The 22,656-nt window shown below is 44.5% G+C and overlaps 2 protein-coding genes across 5 annotated transcripts in view; one reads left to right on the top strand and one right to left on the bottom strand.

The window, feature by feature from the left end:
- LOC311267074 (SPRY domain-containing SOCS box protein 4-like) overlaps positions 1–22,656 on the bottom strand; it is an 82,748-nt gene that overhangs the window by 16,551 nt on the left and 43,541 nt on the right. For all 4 annotated transcript variants that reach the window (XM_084369916.1, XM_084369914.1, XM_084369915.1 and 1 more), the window contains one exon: positions 20,515–21,478. In XM_084369916.1, coding sequence (XP_084226042.1) covers positions 20,515–21,247 — 733 coding nt within the window. In that variant the 5' untranslated portion in view covers positions 21,248–21,478. The remainder of the gene's footprint in view (positions 1–20,514; positions 21,479–22,656) is intronic.
- On the top strand, positions 90–1,561 carry LOC311266007 (GTPase IMAP family member 6; the record flags this gene model as incomplete). The annotated part of the gene is made up of 2 exons (XM_084368195.1): positions 90–120; positions 537–1,561. The coding sequence occupies 2 exons, from the start codon at positions 90–92 to the stop codon at positions 1,559–1,561; spliced, it is 1,056 nt and encodes a 351-aa protein (XP_084224321.1).

The following is a 22,656-nucleotide window of genomic DNA, read 5'->3' as shown; positions in this document are numbered from 1 at the left end:
CAGGGATCCTTGATGCATTGCCACCGTTATTGAGGAGGGATTTTAAAACCTGCAGCCTTTAGGACTCATCCACAGGACAGACTGTCACGATGGGAAGCTACAACCCACCAGGACATGTTGGTATGTTGCCTTTCTTTAAGTTTGTTGACAGTTGAAAGAGATGTACACAATTGTTTGCACCTTAAAGCAGAAGTGGGATTACTTTGACACGTGCTAACTATCAGGGACAGTGACGACTGTTTAGTGCCCGGTGAGCGGCTCCGGATCTGAGACCAGTTCAGCAGTTTAAGACAGCAGCAGGAATATGTTAAGAACAGTTGTCGTGCTCCACTAGTCTGTCCTCCTGTCGGGCAATGTGAGCTATATTTCCTCACTAAAGTAATGTTTATGAAGCTTCCAGCGAAGCACTTCCTGTGCAAAAACAGAAATAAAAAGCCTAAAAATTGCACAAAGTGAAACAAAGTAACCAGACAACACTAAATGTCAGTGTTTCGAGCTGCAGATTAAAAGCTCCCTCTCTCTGCTTCTCTCTCCAGCCTCACAGGATCTTAATATTTTGCTGGTCGGCCCGAAGCGAACTGGCAAGAGCTCGAGTGGTAACACCCTGCTGGGCCGGTGGCCGGTTTTTGAAACCAGGGGAGGCGGGGCCAGCACCATTGCCAGCGCCATCACTGCTGGATGGCACATAAGCGTGGTGGATGCACAGGGTTGGGGTTTATCTGAGGAGTTTGTCCCTGACGAGGAGAAAAGAGAACTGCTGAGAGCGGTGTCTCTTTTTGGACTCGCAGGACCTCACGCTGTTCTGTTAGTGGTCCCGCTGGACTTCACTGAGGCTGAGGGGAGAGCGGTGGAGAGGAGGATGAAGATCTTAACCCCTGCGGTCTGGAGACACACCATGGTGGTGTTCACATGTGGAGACCGGATAAGGCGAAGTGGGCGCAGCGTGGAGGAGCACATCCAATCAGGAGGCCCCGCCTTGCATTGGCTGATGGAGATGTGTTGCTATCGATACCATGTGTTCGATAACAAGGCGGCCGTCGTTGGCAGGCAAGATAAAAGAAAGCAGGAGGCGAAGGGAGATGGGAGGGAACGGGAAGGGAATTGGCGCAAGAACATTGACAGGTCGGCGGGAGGGAAGGGAGCTGGAGGTGAGGCGGGTGGGAGAAAGGAAGGTGAGCAGGAGCAGGTGAGAGAGCTGCTGAGCAAAGTGGAGAACATGTTGCAGGAGAACAGAGGATGTTACTTCTCCCTTCACATGAACCAGAGGCTGGAGAAGGAGTGGAGCCACAGAGAGCAGGAGCTGAGAGCTCAGACGGAGGCAGAGACAAAGATAAACATGGAGCAGGAGCAGAGGTTAGAGACAGAAGAAGAAGAGCTGCGAGACAGCCCGAGGAAAGAGCAAGACAAGAAAGAGGAGTGTGTGGAGAGGAAGATGAATAGATGGGAAGATAAAGAGCAGAGAGAGTTTTTAGAGCTGAAGAGGCTGAGCAGAGAGGAGGACGGGTGGGCTCTGAGGGTGGAGGAGAGCGGGAGGGGAACACTAAAGGGAAAAGTGGAATGATTGCACCATTTCGGCCTAATGGTGGTCAAAGGTTAGCCTGTAGTCCAATTAGAGGGCTTGCCTAAACGCTCACAAACACTGTTCATCGTCCACTCGTGACACATTTATTCTTTCACCCTGTGACACTGAATTCTTGACGACTGCAGAATGATGACCCACCAGCGATAAACCTCAGAACTGTGGATCCCCAGAGGTCAGACTTCTGATATTTTTGTGGATGTTTTAACAGAAATGACTGCCTTTACGCTGGAAATGGGAAATGTGAAAGGAATAGTTCCTTTAACCATTTTGAACTGTAAATACAACCCCAATGTGAGTGTATATACAAAAAGCAATGAAGTTTATCAGTTTGAACTCTGAATGTGTTGTCTTTGTTCTGTATTTATTTTAATCAAAGCTTGACAAGGATTTCCTGCATTCTGTTTTTATTTACGTTTTACACGTCCAAATAGTTTTTGGAAGCCAGGTTGTGCGACGCTACAGCCAGCAGATGGGTAGATTAGCTTAGCATAAAGACTGAAAACAGGGGGAAACAGCTAGCCTGGCTCTTTATGTGCTGCCAACTTTTTAACTGTTTAAAACCTCTATTAAGCACCATCTAAGGATAAATTATACAACTGCACTTCATGGTCACATGTTCAGTGCCCGTACAGGTTCATTATTATAAAGCCTTTCATATCAGGAGTACTTATTATTGTCTGTGCTTCTAAAATCATCCGGATTTGTGAGACGTTGTGTGATGCCAGACCTGAGCTCTCGCTGTTATTATGTACGGTACATTTCCAAAACACTGCGAATGCTTATGAGACATAAGTATACCCAACATTCTGTTATACAAGAGTAATTAAAATCTAATTTACTCGCCTGTGAAAGGCAAATGTAGAAAGAAGCTGTCATCTGTGAAAAGTTAGAGACTAAACTGTGACAAAGGAGAAGGGCTGCTGAACACTGACGTTGTCATTATCGTCTTTTTATATTTCCTCGCCATTTCAATTTACAAAAATGAGGCAATCACTGTCACTGCGTGCATGTTTTTATGGCAGAACTGAGGGACGTGTGGTCTACCACCCATTTCATTACATCCGAACAAATTGTCAATTGGCTTCAGGGAATTGCTGCCTCTCCTCGGCTGACGCAGACAGTTAATCCTCATCTCTGGCTCGCAGTCATGATGCCATGCAAGGTCAGTCGTGTTGTAACCAACGAGGTCATTCACGGCCCGGGACATCGGGCTGAGCCAGAAAAGCCCGAAATGCAAAAAAAAGAGAATCAGATTAAAAAATATCTCTATCCCTCACACTGAATTCAGCTCATAGCTGTGAAGTAATTATCAAAGCTACCAAAACGTCTGTGCGCCTGAGCTCGTGGGGTTGCTGGTGTCTCTTTTTTTTGGAGCAATAAAAAGATTTCCTGCACAGTATTGATTTGCGAGGTACAGAACAGGATCGGAGCGAACAAAAAAGTGCAGACAATGATTAATTTCCCCAACAGCTTCCTTTAATTGGACTTGGAAAGACGCTGTGACACTTATTTGGTTCCTCCGCTGCTGCTGAGAGATGCAGTATGTTTACAGGGTTTCACTGCAACCAAACACCACAGCAGATGCCTTCAGCAGTCAGTTCGTCTTGGTTGGACTGTGTCAGCTATCAGTGAATGTATTTGCGAGGTTGTTTGGTTGGGGATCAAAGCCCACATGCTCGTCTCTGAATGGCACATGCATGAGCTTCATGCAAGAATTTAATTAAGAAAAATAATTTTTAAGCGGTTGTTATGTAGCTGCACCATTCTGCCCCTTTAAATATGTTATGTTAAAGGTCCTAAAAAATTATTTTCAACGTTATGAATAGCTTGTTAATTTGTGGTGTCTTATCAGCGCCTATCAGTTGAGCTTTTTTTTAACGCCTTTTCCCGTCGAAAAACTTGTTGAATGGATTTAACACGGAGTACCAGGCCGTTGAGGCTTGGTCACACAACATAAGCTAATCAGAGGCAGAGCAGGGTTGGTCTTGTAACGCTCCATGCAAGACGACCAGTTCCCTCCGTAGATATAAAGGGCTCATAGTTCATCGTTTCACACAACTATACACAAATAAAATAGTTATGAATATCATATTCCATTTCTGCCCATAGAGCCCCATAAATCCTCCACACTGGACCTTTCAATGTACATCTATCAATCACAACAGAGTAGTAATTTTCTCCATCAAGGCCTCTGTATTGACACTAAAAACTAACTGGAGTTTTATATCATATTATAATCTTTATTGTGCTTCATTGGACAACATGAAACCTCAGAACATGGCCAGGTAATACTGTAGCAGCTTTATATCTGCCACGAATCATCTGAGCGAGCTTATGACACACACTGGGCACCAACTTTTATGTCTGTTACACAACATTTATAGCACGGCTTGTATGTTTATCAGTCAAAGGTCTGTCTTATATAACAAAGATCACTGTTGGTCAGGAGTCCACTTCTTTGGACATCAACTCGTGAATCACAAGGAAGTAAAAGTTGAGTTAAAATTGAATTCAATAGAAGGAAAACACATCTTACATCATGATGGATTTTCCCTTCAGTAACAGTCTGCTCTCCAAAAAAACTCATGACAGGGAGCTACAAACAACCTTGGCTCTTGGATCCAGGCACCTTTTTTATCTATCTGGCAGTGCAACAGCTGTCTTGAGGAAGCGCTTGTCATCTCCACTGCGGCTGCTGCTGCTATGAGACGACTGACAGCCCGTCTGATGTTCAGTAGTTTTAAGCGAAAAAACCTGAAAGACTTTAACTTTCAGCACTGAGTGCCTCTGAGCGCACGAGACGTTGCTCTGCTCAGAGCGGCGACAGGATGCACGTCAGCGTGTCGTTCCCTCTGAAAGCACAAGATGAAGGAGCCAGTGGTCTGAACACAATCCAATAAAGCTTTACCCATTCTGGTGTCACTTTTCTCACTTGAGGTAACCTAGCAACGTGCATTCATTCGCATGTTTCTGCTCGTCTGTACAGTATCAACACTTAGCGGGTTAATGAGCAGCTCAAGGTGAGTTTAGTTGCTGCTGTTCAGCCTGTAATGACTGGAATAAAAATCTAATTTCACTGTAGAATCAGAACAGAAGAGATATCATCTCGTGTTGAAGGACTGGACTCTTCACCCACATCAGTTTATGATATAACATCAGTTTTTGTAGCTGCTGCCATCAAGAAAATTATGTATTTATGAAAAAACACCTTTTCAAACTGACTCCAGCTCTAAATCTTCCAAGCAAAACGTATATTTAACACTAACTGAGCACTTGGTTCAGTCCATCTGTGGAGCGAGTTGTCAGAGAATAAGTATTCATTATATCACCTGTAACGTTAACGTCTTTTTTTCTGTTACTACTCTCAAACTGCTGTATTTGCTACCGACAAACTGAATTTCTGAAAGGACAATAAAGTGAACTAACTGACAAACGCCTCAAGCAAGTGTTCATATGATAAAACGTCATTCTGGGCCTGTTATAGAGCACTTAGCGCTATCACAAGACACTCACCACCGTTGTTGAGAGACACAGTTTTACTTTACAACATGACCCAGTGACCTAGTAAACCACGTCTGTGACCCTCCACCAGCATCAACTGAAACTAGATCAAACTGGACACAAAGGTTGAACTGTTCTCTGTGAAGGAGCTGCAGCTAAATCCGTCACTGATCGCAGAGTAGCTGCGGGGGGAAAGCAAGAAAATAGTTTGTGTTGGATGATGAGATTGATTTGGATTTCTTCACTATGCAGAGCAGAGGTAGCTGCAGGGCATGATTAGCATAGCTCAGTGCAAAGACTGGCAGCAGAGGAAAGTGTGTGCCCAGAAATAAAATAAAAAAATACCCAAACAAGTCCAAATCTGTCTTCACTACACATGATTCTTCATCTTGGTGATATAACATGGTTATTGATTTTTGTTGGCTGGTCTGGTTTGATGATTTAAGATGCAAATGAAACAAATTAAAAGGTTTTTAAGGTTTTTCATCAGTGTCAATCAAGTGCAAGACCTGTTCTTCGAGCCTCTTTTTGACAGAGGAGGTGAGCCAGCAATGGGAGAGAAAAGCTCTGACACCAGTGTGTCTTTTCATTAATTTGATGTCATTGCAGATTTAATTAGATTAGAATAAGTTGCCCTTTTGTATCGAGCAGCAAAGAAGCTGCAGCCGGACTTAATTTGCTCTTACTTGACATTGCACGTCCGGCAATGTGACTGTTGCGCGTGCGTAGATTGCGATGTCAGTGCTGAAACGATATAGTGTGCGGCTCTATTTAAGGCTCATAAAAACTCACACACCATTCAACACCGGGCCGTTGAGGTGAAACGACCTGCAATGCAGCTTCAAACTCTGTCTAATAATAATGATTCACTGCAAGGTGACTTCCACTCTTTGTAATCTGGCACGCTTCACAATGGATGTCCTTACTACATAACAGTCATCCATCACACACACACACACCATTGACGAGGCTTTGTCACACAATCAAGTCTGCCTGAAAGGTTCGTCGCCATAAAAAGTACTACAGAATGAGTCTGAGTATCATCATATCAATTACAAAGTTTCTGCAACAGCCATGTAAGGAAACAGTAACCACGTCTGAATACGCTGTAATGATGATTAAACCAGGATTACAAATCTCGCCCACCAGTCTCCACATTTCTTGTGCTTCAGCACTGAGTGTATGTCAGAGGACAGGGCAGCAGTGTGAGTATGGACCGACAGAGCGAGCTACAGTAGCCGTCCGGGCACAGAGCCCAGCAGAGGGCGAGGGGACGAAGGGGCAACGTGAACAAGATAAAGAGACGGAGAATAAGTGATGGATAACTAGAGGCAGAACGACAGTTAAAAAGAGAAGACGCACTGTAGAGAGAGAGAGAGAGAGAGAGAGATGACTAACATGCAAGATAAAAACTGAAAAAAAAAGAGAGTACTGGACACGCAGGCAGAGACAAACACTGAGTGTGGCACTTAAGGGACTGATGGCGTACAATAAAACGATATATTCAAAGAAATGATTCACAATACTGTCATTACCGACAGCCCGGCTCACCTAACCTAACCTCCGGTATTAAATACCTTTTTTCATTCGTGTCAATATGAAGAGTCGCAGCTGTACAGTCATGAAAACACACAAGCAGCAGATATTTATATTATAAACTGGACAAATCCAGTGCTGACTTCTGCAGTAAAATATACGGAAACATGGGATGGAAGCATTTTAAATATCTGTATTGCATTTGCTGTTGTTGCTTCTATGTTTATCTGTTTTGTCGTTGCTCAGAAGCTGTCCAGCTGTCGACACACGCTACATTAACATCCGTCAAAAACCTCTTTCCCTAATGTACCTGCACGATTTTCTGATTTACTGTCATGTAGGAACAGAAATCAGAGTCACTTTTTTCTGCGAAAGATGCTCCATAGATTTTTCGTGATCGTGACAGTTTCACACGACGACTGAAAGTCACCTTGCAAATACAAAGTCGATCTTTGAGATGCGTGTCGCTTCAAAATGTGGAACACACACATCCACAGCGATGGTCACGCAGGGCAGACGGGACGGCGTCATCAAACTACTCTCATCAAACCACTCAGACTGAAATGATGATTATCTCCGTCTCTAATCTGTGGAAGCAGATTTAACTGTGTGCAGATTTTCTACTGATCTGATATCTGTAAACCAGGCTGTGGTTTAAACAGCCTTTCAACTTCTAAATAAGTTTTGTAATCAATCATTTGGGCAGTCATGGCATTCATTTCACAAATCCTAAATGATCCTACAGTCCCAGCACTCGCAGCGAGACACAGGAACACACACAGCATGAAGTTTTCAGCATGTGTGATGCCAAAACAGGAAGTGTTTCAGGTGTGTGAGGCCTAAGAGATGACCAGCGTCAGTCAAGAAGAAACAATGTGCCCTCTGCTGTCTGACACTCACTTTAACATCCAGACACATTCGTATCACAGGTTTGATTTCCAACCACAGATCAGACAGTCTTAGAGAAGTATGTTTCCATCACTATTCATTGAATTGTTTCACTGCGTGGGATCATTTTATTCATGTAACACGATCAGAACTGAAAAATAAAAACAGAGCTCAGACTAGGTTTCGGATCTAAATTTAGACTCTCAGGTCGCGTCTGACATCACAACTGTGGGTTGAGGATGGAGTCAAAATGACCTAAAAACACAGTGACTCAATGTTTCACACATTGTGAAAGAACTGAATAAACAAACCAAAGCAAAAAATAGAAAAACTGTGGTTCATAACTTCTTGTTCTGGGAAGAAACCAAATGAAGAAACACGCCTCATTTGGTATTTGAGAGCAGAAAAGGCCAGAACAGGCAGTTTTGTGCTCCTGAATGTAACAGAGGCAGAAAGTCGGCCCTGCACAGCCACTTTGGGTTGCTGGTTTCCAAGGTTACAACGTACAAAACAGTTGCTAGAAAAACAGACGCTAACTGCAGACATTAATAAAGAGCAATCCTGTGCATGTTCACTGAGCTTTCAGAGCAGGAAAAAAGCAACGTCAGTGGAAAGTGTTATCTCGCTTCAGAATATTTATTGATTCATGTAAAAGGGGAATTCTGGTATTCCTAAATATGGGCATTGCATCTACATGTTTGGGTGTGTAAATGATTCATATTTACCAAAAGCTGCGACGGCTGCAACGTAATCCGTCGGGGCAACTCCGACTGTCAAACTTGCGTCCGCTAAAAGTGCTTGTATTTACCACTGACAGGCTGAGGTTGTTATTAGTGTCTGACAACATTATGTATAGATTCCTACGGAGGTAAAGATCCTGTCAGTAACCAGAAACACAAGTCTCGCTCACGGAGAGGTCTTGCTCTGAAATCTCACGAGAGGTGAGTTGTCGCAAGAAGACGATGATATAAACGTGAGTCAGACTTGGAGAAAGAGTTTGAAGTTTACCTCGAGGGACTGTCACCAATAATTTATTGCCAAAGTCGTGGCTGAATGGTTAAATGACTTTGACAGTCTAGATGAGGCAACAACCGTCTCACCTTTCACAAGATTTCAGAGCAGTCGGAGTTCCCCCGAAGGATGAAGCTGTAGCCGTGTCGCTGCTGCCAGCTGGGGCGATCTACTGGACCGATTCCAAAACTTTTGGTAAGTATGAATCATTTACAAAATAAGGAGATAATTTGGGGAAAATACTGATTATGCTGCATGTATATGTGGATTTAAAGTCACCGGATTACGGCGCGTATAAATGTGCTGTATGAACAACAAGTGAGAAGACTTATAAGAACAGACACACTGCACTGAGCGGCTCCAGTAGAGCTGCCCAGTGGCAAACAGTAGAAAGCTGAGTGAGAGTTGGGAAATAGCTGGAAAAGAGCGAGCACGCTCTCTCGACTTTCCATGATTAAATAAAAGGTTAAAAGAAAGGATTTTAAGGACATAAACAAGATCCATTACATCACGTCTCTGCTCTCTGTTGCAAAAGACAGGATTCCTGAACGCCTAGGCACACCCCGCACCTGACTGAAGTCATGACATCATCCTCACAAGATGTGCAAACAGGAAACGTTACAGCAGTGTTGTCATGGAAATGCTGCGACAGATGGATGCACTTCAGAGCGAGTTCACAGATGGAACTGATGGAACTTCCCCTTTAATGTGCTGCGAGAGAAAACAACGCTTGCACTCAAACGGAGAGACAGTAACCGACGCTGCGCTCTCAGGTAGCTCCGGGTGAACTCTGCTTGTAGTGCAGCAACGCGCTGTTCACCCACTTAAAACGAAAACACACATCTAATCCGGCAGAGCGACAATAAAGGAGAAAGCGAACGAAGCGACAGGTGAATAAATTGGGAGGGATTCGCTCGCCGGGCCAAAGAGAGAGGACCGAGAGACCTTTAAATAGAACTGGAGCCACCAGGGCGCACACAAAGGCGCCCAGCCCGTCAGTAAATTGGTGATGTCAGGAGGCCAAATTGAAGTGTTGATTAGAGGCCAATCCTACAGCTTCCCAAACAAAGAGCGAAGAAGACGAAGGCCGGGCGAGGATTATCTTGCTCTTATTCATTACGGGAGACGGAGAGTGATTGGATCGGCCCGTTAATTATACCGGACCTGTGTGTGTGTGTGTGTGTTGGCGGAGGATTTAATAAATGAAAACAATGACACATTGGTATCAAAATCACTTTCATTCTCCTTTTAGTGAAAAACACACCGTCATGTGTTCTTCAAAGCATTTAAAACATTAAAAGGTATCAATCTCTCCTCTCCTGTCTTTACATAAGGCACTTGTGTCTGTGGAAAAGCGCGGCGCGCTGTTATAGTCTAGTCTGTGGCGGCGTTAAACGTGGGATTTATGGGTTTATAAAAAGCAACTGCTGAGCTCTGGAAACTGATTTCGGCTCCGAGGCTTTTCCTCGCTCGCATAAATTTCTTTGAATCTCCGGCGGCTGCTGTTGTGGTGCATGACCGACTGCGAAGCAAAAACTGATGCGTCAAAAGGTTTCACTGCCGTTCAGAGTGTATTTTTGGGAAAGCTAATTGCATTCAAATGAGTCTCCCACAGGCTGACCTGCTCCTAAAAATGACACGGCGGTAAAACCCTAATGAAATATCTTTCCACTAATACTGATGTCTGGATAGATTCCCTCCCTCTCTCACATACACATATACACACTGGGTGGAACAGATGAGGGGAAATGGATCAGTCCTGACGGAGAACTGGGATAAATGTGGAGATAATCAGGTGTGAAATCACTCTGGTTTTTCATTCTGCAGTAACTCTCATTTTCTCTCGGCGTCTCTCAGCGCACAGGGCCATTTCTGCTTTACACAAAACTAATAGCACTAATCGCAGGGCTGTTAACACACACAGTGGCGGTACAGTAGGGAAATGTTAACCTGTCGGCTCCCACGGATACGTGATGACTCCCAAGGAGGCTCTAGCTTTCAGGATTTAATGCTTCTTTTTGTGCCTTCTCCCACAGTAAGTCCATTTTCACACCCTCGTCCCTGCCCCCCATCCATCCTCGTTTTATTCCCTCTTCTTCTTGATCAGTCCCGTCCGTTTCATCTCCCATCTCTCTGTGGCTCAGGTTTCATTCAAGTGCATTATAATGTTTTAATGTCGACTAAAAATGCTGCAATGTAGAAGGACTTCTCCGCTGTGGGTGCGTTTCCGAAGTTTTCATTTTCTCCTCGACAATCCAGGATTTGGGGTAAAAATATTCACTTGACAGTTGGTGACTAAGCTAGCGTGCCTGCTGCTAACTGGTTGTTAGCTGGCAGCAGACTGGCAGAAAGCAAACAGTAGATTTGGTGTTGCACATGGACTCCTTGGAGGGTTTGCATGGAGAAACAAACACACATGCTCGTCAAAATAAAAAAACCCACACGAAGTGCATCTAATGTATATATACTACAGTCATGTTAAAGTTAAACGTTTGATCAGCGTATCTCACAGTGCACACTGCCTCAGAGAGAGGGCTTCGCTGAAACATTACCAACATTAACAGAAATGCCTTTAAAGTGCGCTCACAAAATGAAGAGAAGCCATGTTTAAAAGTCGATGGCTCATTTTCAAACCAAGGTGACTGACCCAAACTCTGACAGAAAATGGAGATATTAACATGGACTTGTTTGGTGCTGAGATTTGAAAGAAGCTGAAGGTGCAATACGTAAGGATTTTAGTTTGAAAAAGTCAAAAAGCTGAAATTATCAACAGAGTGAAGAATGATAACTGAGCTAACTAACTACAGTTAGGAGCAGCTGGCGGTTACTCCGGTGATGCGCCGCCTCTTTGTTTGGAGTATAAATTTAAGAAGTGGCCAGTTCTTACCGGATCAAATGAATTATACTGAGACTATATTGTTTCGAATATCGAAATTCATTGCTCTGCAACATCTCACAGCCTCCAGCTTTTAATATCGCTGCTTGGTTGAAGGTGTTTGTGCTCAGCTACATCTCATCTGCGAATCACTATGATAACAATGCCACTGGTTTCCTCTTCAGAGTGCACAATTAAATCAGCAGTTAATCTAGATTAGTTCGTCCTGGTATGAAAAGTGGCATTTTGAACCTGTTTTTCCAAAATGTCATCAATTACTGCATGCAGAATAAAGATTAATGTCAAACACCTGTGGCTGGTGCTCATTAGCGAGAGCAGGTGCACGTAGCTCTGGCCTCGAGGTGCTCGTAAAAGCCAGAACGGATCAATAAAAGCCCATTTACCTGCGGAAATCAATGAGTACTGTCCGAACAGATAAAACAATAGAAGCAGGAGAAACACAGAATAAGTGGAGCGTCCAGCCACCACACTACTGAGGATAAACAGCAGATTTCTGGAGTCCTTACTGTACTATGAAGCAGGATTTGCGGTTAATGTGACTTCGGGGGGTTTTCAGAGCTACAACAGCGGCTCACCTCTTACCGGGGTATATCGTCATGGTAACTTATGCTGCAGGCTATGTTGGAGATAACAGACCTGCACATATAAAAGCAAAGCACGGCCTTCTGGCTAATCATTTCTCTGGAAAATGGTATTATAATTCACAGAAGTTCCCGTGGAGGTCAGTGCGCGGATCGTAAGAGGTTCACTCCTGTTGTTATTTCAGTATCTCCTGTATTGACTGTGATCGTTATGGTTAGTGAAGCCAGATAACCGAAACCTATCCTGGGTATTTTGAATCTTCCATTTCTGCCCCTGAATCTCCCTAAACGCTGGGCTTTTAATAGCTGTCGAGAAAAAGGACTCTAAAGTTTGGGAACTCATCCATGTCACTGTTGTAGCTGCAGTACCAACGCAGGGCTTCAGATGGTCAGCTGAAGTGCACGATCGACTGTAGCAAAGGCACCACTTAACAGCAACATCGAAAAAAGCACGAGAGCCGGCTGCCCTGGCAAGGTCATCAGCTGTCTTTTTTTTTTCTCAAGCTCTGAATAAAATCCAATTTTTCTCTGAAGCTTCTGAGCGAAGCAGCATCAAAATAACCCCGTAGCGAACATTAATTCACATTCTGGCATTTCACCTCGACCTCCGCCCGTCATTAGCAACCTGACGCTTCTCCGAGCAGCTCTTCATTCCTCCATCACTAATCAGCTCATGTGATCTCCACAGAAACCGACATGACTCTCACACTAATGTCTCTCCTTTGTCTTTTATCATCCCGTCTGTCACTCTTCATTCTGGCCGCCTTGCTTTGATCTGCGATCTTTTTCACATCAAACCGCCGCCTCCGTCTCATCTTCTTTATATTTTGGTTTACTTGTCGTCTCACATTCTCCCCGTCGTGGCCTCTTATTCTCTTTACTCACTCTTGAAGCCATCTTTCCTGATAGCTTAGACGCTAGACAGCATACAAAATCTTTTGGCTTTCTCTTTTAAACACGTTTTTTCTATTTGTCTTTTCTTCTCTCACATGCCACCAGTTTCCAAACTCCTTTTCTTTTCTCCGTCTTGTTGTATTTTTTATGTTTGCTTCTTCTTCCCTCTCTTCTCTTCATCTCTGCTGATAAATATTTGATCGTGAGTGCACTGACATGACACCACTGTTCCCCGCTGGAGCTGAGGGTGTTTAGATCTCGAAGCGGAGGATGAAGAAGGAAACACGCAGCACTTTCAAACGTACATCTGAGCCTTTTTTTGTCACAAAATCTTGTAGTGCAGTTTCGTAACAGCAAATCATAGACATTTTTGCTCTTATTATGTCAAAACGAGCGAGGTCGCAGAGCGTAGATGCAAATACAAGCATCTATCCAACAAGGACGTTCGGATATTTGGGGAGAATATCGGTTGATGTAGCCTCCACTCAGAGCCTAGCTGCGTAGGCTGTGTAAATTAGCCACTATAATTAGCATCTGTAATGTGTTTTGAGTAGTTTATAGTGCAGATGTAAACAGAAACTGCTCTCTCAATTTAAGGGAAAAATTGCAATTTAAAATTATCAATCCAACCTGAACTTGAGCTGCATTTAACGCGTGACACATACTTTTCTTTGTGTGTCTGTACAATGCGTGGGAACCAGCGAGAAGCGGTTGATGGCTTGTCTACATTTGCAGGAGCCAACACTTCAGGGGAAAAACTAACAAGTAACAGAGACAAGCATGCACATGTGACTGTAAAAAAAAAAAAGGGAGACAAATCAGGGAGGCATAAAAAGAAGCAGAGTGCAACCAACCACGCCTGCAGCGAGCAGCTACGTTTAGCTAAAGCAGTAACCCACTGACCCACATATCACGCAGGCGGCAGGCAGCAGGCAGCAGGCAGCAGGCAGCAGGCAGCAGGCAGCAGGCAGCAGGCAGCAGGCAGCAGGAAACACCGAGGGGTTAGTTCACTATCGACTGGGCTGCCTCTAGAAAGCTGAGTCATTGTGTCCAGCAGGAGGATTTATAATTCACAGCACTGATCAACACACCTGTAATAGGACACAGTGAACCGAGCAGAGCCGAGGTAAACCTACCCGTCAGGAAATAAGCTGGTATTAAAGGATCAGTTCAGCCAAATCAAAACATTTTCTCACTCACTGTAAGTGGCGTCTAAACATTTAGACAGTTTCGATTTGAGCTGAAAACACTGACGGTGACTGGAATTTCACAAAATTACAACAAAGCATTTTCCCAGAGAAAAAAAAAATCCCCCACAGTTACACAGAAGTCCCTGTAGAGAGTATTTTGGACGCTCTTCAGCAGAGAGGAGCTGCACCTGGAAGCACATGTTGGCACAAAGTCAACTGTTATTCGCCTCCATTGTGGCTGTGGCGGCAGAAGTCTGAGGGAGGAATATCTATTATAATATCTATAAACCTCAGCGGATAAAACCGAATCTCTCTGCATGACTTTGATATCCCTAAGGGCAACTGAGAAAATGTTTCCATGTAATTTGGGTGAAGCAATATTTCAACCCCAGATTTCCATGTAGAAGACGAGCTACGATGATCCTTACAGACATGACTGGATTGAAAAGATGACAACGTGTACTACACTGGGAAGCTGAAAAAACTGCGTCAGTGACATCAACAAAACCCAAAATGGACTTATTTCAGATTATTTGTTCTCCGTAGCTTCTGATCTGCCTTAATTTTTTTTTCCTTGGACTTTCCTTTGCCTGCTTTTTGTTGTTTGCATTTTGGATGTTGGAAGTGCGAGGACGGGGTTAGCGTGGAGACGTCTGAAACATTTCACCGGATCATAAATCGCAAACGCGTTGCGGCTCTTTAATTTCTACCGAGCAGCACTCATTAAAAGCGCCCTACCATATCGTTAATTTGAATGAAGCGATTCATCGGAACAATGTTACATTATGTAATTTTTTCTTTGCAACCACTTAAGTAATTAAGTGTTTAAAAAAATGAGTTTTTGTTATTGTGATTATACAAATGTCATTTAAGGTGCTGTCAGAGAGAGACAGCTGATTAATCAGTCTCGTACCCTGGTCGTCATATACTGATGCTTTGAGTTGGTATGTCTGGCCGGCCACCAACCCAAACCTCAGTCTCTGACAACCTGGGACTGAGACTTAACAATCAATTATCTCTAAAAGTTTAACATTTCAGACAGCAGAGCCTGATACTGTTATTGTGTGACATAATGGTTAAAGCATAGTCCCGCTATGAGCTGCGAGCGTCATGTAAACAGGCTGATGAATTGATCTGTGGGTTTGGTGCATGCAGCAGCAGCAGCAGCAGCAGCAGCAGCAGCAGCAGCAGCAGCAGCAGGTTAGGTCTGACCTGGAGTTTCATGTGTTGCAGACTAAACAGTAGGGAAGAGGAGGGGAAGGTCAGAGTGTCAGGCTCACAGAAAAAAAAAAAAAAGTGGGTCACCTCTTGTCCACAGATCTGCTGGAATGTGACGCCTGAATAAACCTGCGATTGTGACTTAAACTATGAAGTATGAATTAATCCCAGCCGACGAAAAAAACCCAGTGTTAGTGTTTGTGTCTGCGTTGCTGCAGACGCCACGTTTGGCACAAAGTCCAGTGCCTTTGTGTGCGTTTGTCATTTCTGACACAGCGCAGTTAAAACAAAGCGTCACTTCGGGGGATGTGGGTGTTTTGCAATGCAGTTTTGAAACTTCTCTGAAAATATGATTTCCTCTCTTAAGTCAGCTCAGGAAGCCGATCAGCTGAGCGTCAGTGTCACGCTGCCTCATTCACATCATCCCACACGACTGCTTCTCTTTTTCGTCCTTGTTTACACGCTCCCTCTCACTGCCTCCATCTTCCTCCTGATGAAGCTTCACTAAAGTCCTTCGCTACTTTTAGATATTATCCTGGTTTTACTTACTCTCTCTCTCTCGTCCGTCCAACCCAACTTCCCTGTTCCACGCTGTTTTCTCCTCTCCTTGCTTCGCTCACAATCTCTGACACAGTAATGATCGGTCCTGTCACCAGGTCAGCCAAACTGTCTGAGTCTAAAACCGGTTTGTGCCGGTGAATCATATCACAGCTGTTGCATGAAGAACCTTTAATGTCAAAAGAGACTATGTAATCCGTCTACTCCCAAATTGGATTTACAAGGGTTTTCAGCCATCCGACGGTGGCCTCTAATGGCTCGGAAAAAAGGGTCTGAAATTATATTCTGGGTGGTTTGTATATTAGCTGATAAGGAAAGGCAACATTAAGCTGCCAGATTGTGCGGTGGAGTTCGGTGTGATGTGTGCTCGAGTACAAAAAGAGGAGAGGAAGAAAAGGGGCAAAGACGGGAAGTGGCACACATCAGGGCCGACACTAAGACAGCTCCCATTGTAGCGAATCAAAGCACCGCTAATTGGTGCAATTATCAAGACAGGACGAGGGAGAATACGGAGCTGTGCGAGAGAGCGAGAGAGACGTGCACTCACACACATCAGGGCCGAAGCAGATGAGCGTGCGCTTCAAGGTAGGAAAATAAATGAGCTACACGTGTTTATGTGATGTAGCAACAATTAAGTGAAATATACGCTATGCGGGGATTTGTTGACTTTTCGTTGGAAGAGAAATTCTTTGAAGAGGGACCTCTGGGAGGATGAATAATTTACACCACATTTACAGGATAATGCAGTTCAAGCTTCCTCAGCATTTCTTTGCATTAGCGCTTATACTTATCCGACCCTGATTGCTTTGTGCGATATTCCCAAACGAACCTGAGTGCTGGTGGTTGTACGTCTCCCTGTTACTGCAGGAATGGGAGCAATGATGCGAGGGTGGAGCAGAGCGATGATCAAGCGCTGGCGGTGCAGCCGGAGTGATGAGAAAAGCAAACAGTTTGTGGCGAGGAGACGCCGCGTCTATAAATCTCATTTTAATACCCTGCAGCCGTGTTGTTTCCCCTCACAACAATAACTCACAAACAATCCAATAGTTGCTTCTCATGGGAAGGCCTGTTAGATTAAGTCATTACCGAACTACCAAGAGGATATTTCATGACCTGACACACACAATCATAAACACACAGGATGGATTTACACGTTTCACTTATTGAGGTTTACACTCACATACACGTCTCGCAAATGACGCACTATTATCAGAGAGGAACCAACAAAAGACGGCTGTATAATACGATGTCTGTTGTTCAGCTGACCGCATGCTGCTCGTTTGCCATTCAAACACACTCCTACACTCATACGCAGACAGCAATTATGACTTCATTCTCGCTATCCGAGTCATCCGCAGGGCAGACAAAATGATTCAATTCGAAACTGATATTGAGCGAAGCCGCTACGCGGACGGTGATCATACCTCGTTTGCACCCTCTGCAACAAGGAGAGCGCCTCGGGGCTGTTTACTCCACCTCTGGATGAAATCTGGAGATATTACTCTCATCACAGTCTTTGTTTCGGATTCAGAGCAACGGCTGGAGCACCATTACCCAGAAAGACCTCTGAGCCAATGCTGTGGTTAAATGTGTGAATGGAATGAGAAACCAAAAGCTTTGTTTCACATTCGGTGGTCCAAGCGGAGTTTCCCTACCTGAGGCCCGTCTGTCAAGTGAGCCTTTGTCTCGTCTGTCCGCGCACACACACACACACAAACACACACATAAATGCTTAAATTTATGCTGTTTATGAGTTTTTGAATGAATAATTTATAACCTTTTTGGAGACTGACTTCTAAAAGGAACAGTTTTAAGGCCTGGTCACAGCTGTGTGTTGAATGGCAATCAGATAATTCTCTCACGGGGCTGAAATTTATTTCTAAAGTTTCTCGTCTGGTGAATTGGCACTACTGAGCAAAAACAAGACAACTGAACGGCGCTGACCTTTTAGGGGGAACTGAGACTCAGAGAATTCATAACAGAGGAAGCTGTCATCGCTTATCAGCTGTGTCTCCATCCACGTTCACACTAAAAGCCTTTTACGCTAGAAAAAAGGGCAATTTTTCTCAGAACAAAGTCGAATTTTCTGAGCTTTTGGATTAATAAGACAGATGAGTAACCTCGATTGCTCTCTGCACAAACAGACCGCTATGTATTTGGGATTTACTGACGGGGAACTGGAGACTACTTTGTTAAAAAGTGTCATTTTACCTCGCAGGATATGAGAGTTGCTGGCCTCCTGCTGTCTTTGTTTGTTATTCACTAACATATCATGTCAACAGCCTGGACTGGAACCTCGGGACAGGCTGCTCAGATGAACCAGGTGAATGTGACCTCTCTCGACCTGTCAGCGAGCCGGTCAGTGCTGCACTACGAGCCCAGAGACCCCTGTGGGCCCTCTCAGAGCTCTGCAAGCTGGCGCCATTTTCCTGCCAGTCCTGCTTGCTCTGTTTTGAGTCGTTTTGATGCAACATATTACCTCCCCCTGTACGCAGGCCTAGTTGATGTCACCACCCAACAATAAACTGATATTCTGTGAAGACGTGCTGATTCATTTCATTATGCTTTTTCCGTCTGACCAGACCTTTACTCCTTCATTGTTTTGTTCTGTATTTTTACATTTCCTGCCGTTTCTGTTTTCTCCTGCTCGCCTCCACTTCTCCACCTACTCCCTCTTTCCCTATTCCTTAAGATACACCTATCAGGATGAGCCTTTCAACCTTCACTCTGCACCCTGCATTAAGCTGTGCACATTTTCAACAGTCAAACCTCATTTCACAGCATGAAGTCTGTACGCTTGTAGAAGCGAGGGCTTTGAACAGACTCCATACTCTCCATATTCTCCGAGGTGGCCCATCACACGGACTCGCCGTGAAATCCAGCAGATGGCTCCATAAATGGGAAATGGCTGAGGTGAGGTGCTTTCAGCTGCTAAAGTATGTACTTTGAACTGTGCCTGAGTGTTGGAGATTACCAGACATCACACAGTCAGGAAGGACTTCAACCAGAGGTTCAGAGTCATGTCTTTAAATTCAGCCAAGTTTTCTGATTCATATTCGAGCTCGCCAGCTGCAATTTCAACACCAAAACATCTCATCTAAAAGAAGAATGAGGCTCGTGACATCTTTTTAAGGGAAGAAAACAGGCTCGTGATGTCGTTGTGACCCTTGAGAAGAGAGAATCGCTCTGAAACATTTGAGGAATGTGATGTGACTGAACAAAGAAAAATCAGATGCAACACACACAGAGCGAGATGGGTTCCCTTTCAGCTTTCTGCGGGCTAACAGACAAAAACACACCCTGTTGTGATTTCAAATAAGACCCAAGGGGCTGTGCAAACACAGGGGGGGAGGAAGGGAGGCGGCCAGAGTCAGATCATACGCATGTTTTCATAACACACTTTCCCTTCCTGGAAGGTGTGTGTCCATGTGTGTCGGTGTCCACGATGTGTGTCTAAGAGCTCTCCTAACAAGCTGTTCAAAGAGTCGCTCTGTTTAGACTGCGATGGGAGGAAAGAGCCTGCCTCTTCTCTCATAACACACACATGTGGACAGACAGTGGGAGTCAAACAGAGTGAAGAGTCTCCTGAAAACAAAACACATCCAAATACCTAAACCCAAAGCACGCAGAATCGCATCCAAACTGCTCTTTCTGAACTCTGCCTGAACCTCTCGTACCACTGAAACACACAGACACAACTATGCGCTACAAAACAAACCCTTCGAACCTGAAAACAACAGCAGTAACATGTAATAAGTGATATGGTGCCGATACCTGCAGGTACCATTTGTAAGACTACACATGAGGAAATTATGTGTAAGTGCTTCCTCAGGTACATCTTCAGTAATATCTGGAGAAATTAGTCTGAGATGAGCTCCAAAAGAAAATTAACTTCACATCCAGGAGGTCAGTTCCTGTCGAACTGAAAAGTATTAAATTGCACTTAAGAGGGCAGCCACAGGGTAACAACCATCTTTATCATTTCATAAGGGTCAACGGCATGTGTGCAGACATCCATCATCAATACTTAAGGAGACATAGGCTCATTTACAGGTTGAGAATTGTGCAGTGTTTTCTGTGGGAGAGAAGAGCTGCAGACTTTCAACTTTTTAATTTAAGATCTTTATCATGTAGCTGCAGATGCAGATACAGATGCAATACTTGCAGCAAAGTTTGCAATGACACATCTTTGCGGTTCAGACTGAAATAAATCAACCGCATAGGGAAGGTATCAACAGAAAACTGACAACACACTATAAGACGACGACAGATGGTGAGAAGTTTAACTTCTCTTCCAGAGAAACTGCTGCTGTCCTTGAATATTGGAGAACTTGTGCATTACCACTGTTGCCAAATGAACATTCACCCCGTTTGCTGCAAGAGAAAGTGAGGCAAATGTCTACAACCTCTGAGTTTACAGAGTTTCGTAACAAATTGAAAGTCTTGCAACAACCTACCTAGGACGAGTGTTGACATGTCGCAATTTGATTAGACTACCCCCGCTAGTTTCCTCTACTGACAGTCATCTAACTGTGGCTCAGACTTGTTGGAAGATCATTCAGCAAATACGTTTGTCTTTTTGTTAAAAGAAGAAAATCTGGGGTTTTCTTCGCCCCGATCTTAAAGACTTGTGAAGTGAGTGTCGTATGTGAAACTTACGATCTAAGCCGTTGATGTACTTCATGGATATCTCACAATGTCCCCACACGGCGCTGACCACAGGATACAGTTTCTTGCCTTTCAGTCCTCTAAACGCGACTCCTAGATACTGTCCGTCCACCATGAAGCTCAGCGTCCCTTCATCCATGTCCAGAATCACTAGCAGAGAGTCCGGTAGAGTGAACGACTCCTCCGGCTCCAGGAAACAAGGGTAAGTGGGCAGGGAGCTGTGGGCCCTGTTCTTACTGTCATGGTAAAGCCTGTTGCGTCCCAGATCCCAGCCCCAGGATTCACAGTCCGACCCCACCAACGCCGTGTACCCGACAGAATGTAAAGGAGCCTCTGAGGTCGCCACACCAACGACGGCGTGGGTGCCACGCTGCCGGGAGGGCCAGTGTATCTTCCACACGTGGAGACCCCGTGTGTACCCGACCCGCCCCCGGATGCAGTCCGTGCTCTGAGCGACCGGGTGGCGGTGAAATGTCAGTTTATCTTCCTCTTTGATGAAGATGTTGAGCGAGCGGTCGTCAGGGTTCCACGCGTGACGGTGCTGCATCTCCGGTCCAGCACATGGCATGTCCAGCAGGAGATCCAGCCTGGGAGGTTTGGAGAAATCAGGATCCCTCAGGACCGGGTGCTGCCGGCGGTGAGCCAAGGGCCGGTAGGACGGGGAGCCCCCGCTTTCCCCGCGGCCATCCACCGACTTGATGCCGCCAGAGATCTTCTGTCCCATGGCTGCGATGGAAGGGTTGACGGAAGGAGGAGGGAGGAAGGGGGGGAGGGTGATTTTTGAGCAGGTGGGTGCTGCGCTTCGTACAGCTTGACGTTACCTCATCAATGCGGTGGAGCTGAGGTGAGAGGTCCTTACAGGAGAGTGGTGGAGGGAGATGAAGGAGGTGATGGATGAAAGATGCGTGCGATCTCGTTTCATGCCACAAATGTCTTCAGAAAGACGGAGCGGCTCCTGTTGAGAGAAGAACAACAAGAAACAACATTAAAGAAACGGGTATTAACCTCTCGAAACGTTAATCACTAATAGTTTTCGAGCTAGAAAAAAGAAAAAGGCGATACACAAAGAGAGATGATTGACAGAGAACAAAGAAAGAGAGAGAATCAAGCTGATGACAAGAGTTGGCAAAACTCCTTGTTCCACAGATTTCGTGTGGCTTTGTGTTGGTAGGAATAAACAATGAGCAGGATGAACAAGTATACGCACACTGGCACGAATACACACTCACACATTTCCTCTGACTCAGCCCGCATCCTTCCAACAAAAGTGGTACGGCAATGCCAATAACTTGCATGCAACCCTGCAAACACTCCCCAGTTGTGCAACACTGCCCAGATTTGAAGCCGCCGCGCTCTCATTTCGGTAATGTAATTTTAATGAGTGCTGGCTGAGTCTGCAAAACCAACAGCACGACAGGAGGAACGACAAAACAACAGGTAATAATTTATCGCCAATCCCAAGTGAAACAGAGTCAGCTCGAGTTATGCTTACCCTCACACTTTATAAACAGAGGTCGTGCTGCTCTATGGACGTGGTGAGGTCTATATCCTGGTGAGCAATAACCACGGGTGATATTGTAGTTTCATTTTTAGTATGTGATTTCCATTTTTGTGTCATTTTCAGCGAAATGTGTTCCAGTAGATTCCAGTGTGGGAGGGAGATTTTTAGTTTAGTTCAGTTTTTTATGAAGTTTCAGCTGATTTTACTTTGACTTTTGTTAGAAATGACGGATCAGAAACTCGAAGTTTCATAATTACATAAATATAGCCTACAAAGTTTACCTAAATTACCATGGTAGAGTCACTTCTGCAAGTAAAATGTAATTTTATTCAATTTTGTTACACTGTGTAGTTTTTGGGAGGTAATTTTAATTATTGACTGTTTTTTTTTTTATGCCTTAACAACCTGAATAAATAAACTCTCTTTGTTTTCATGACTGAATAAACAAACTGACCAACCAAGAACAACACAATCTCACATTGTTTTACTTTGTTTATATGTGGCGGACCCTGCCACCTTTCTAGCCTCAAACACTGTTCTGGTGACCTTATATTCCTCTGAGAGCAGCTTGTTTATTCACTTATGGCAAAAATAAATATTATTATTTCTGAGTTTGAATTTCTTCTCCAAAA

Source organism: Pagrus pagrus, assembly GCF_965226575.1.
Source record: "Pagrus pagrus genome assembly, chromosome: 12".
Classification (NCBI taxonomy): Eukaryota; Metazoa; Chordata; class Actinopteri; order Spariformes; family Sparidae; genus Pagrus; species Pagrus pagrus.
This window is presented reverse-complemented; position numbering and strand designations above follow the sequence as displayed.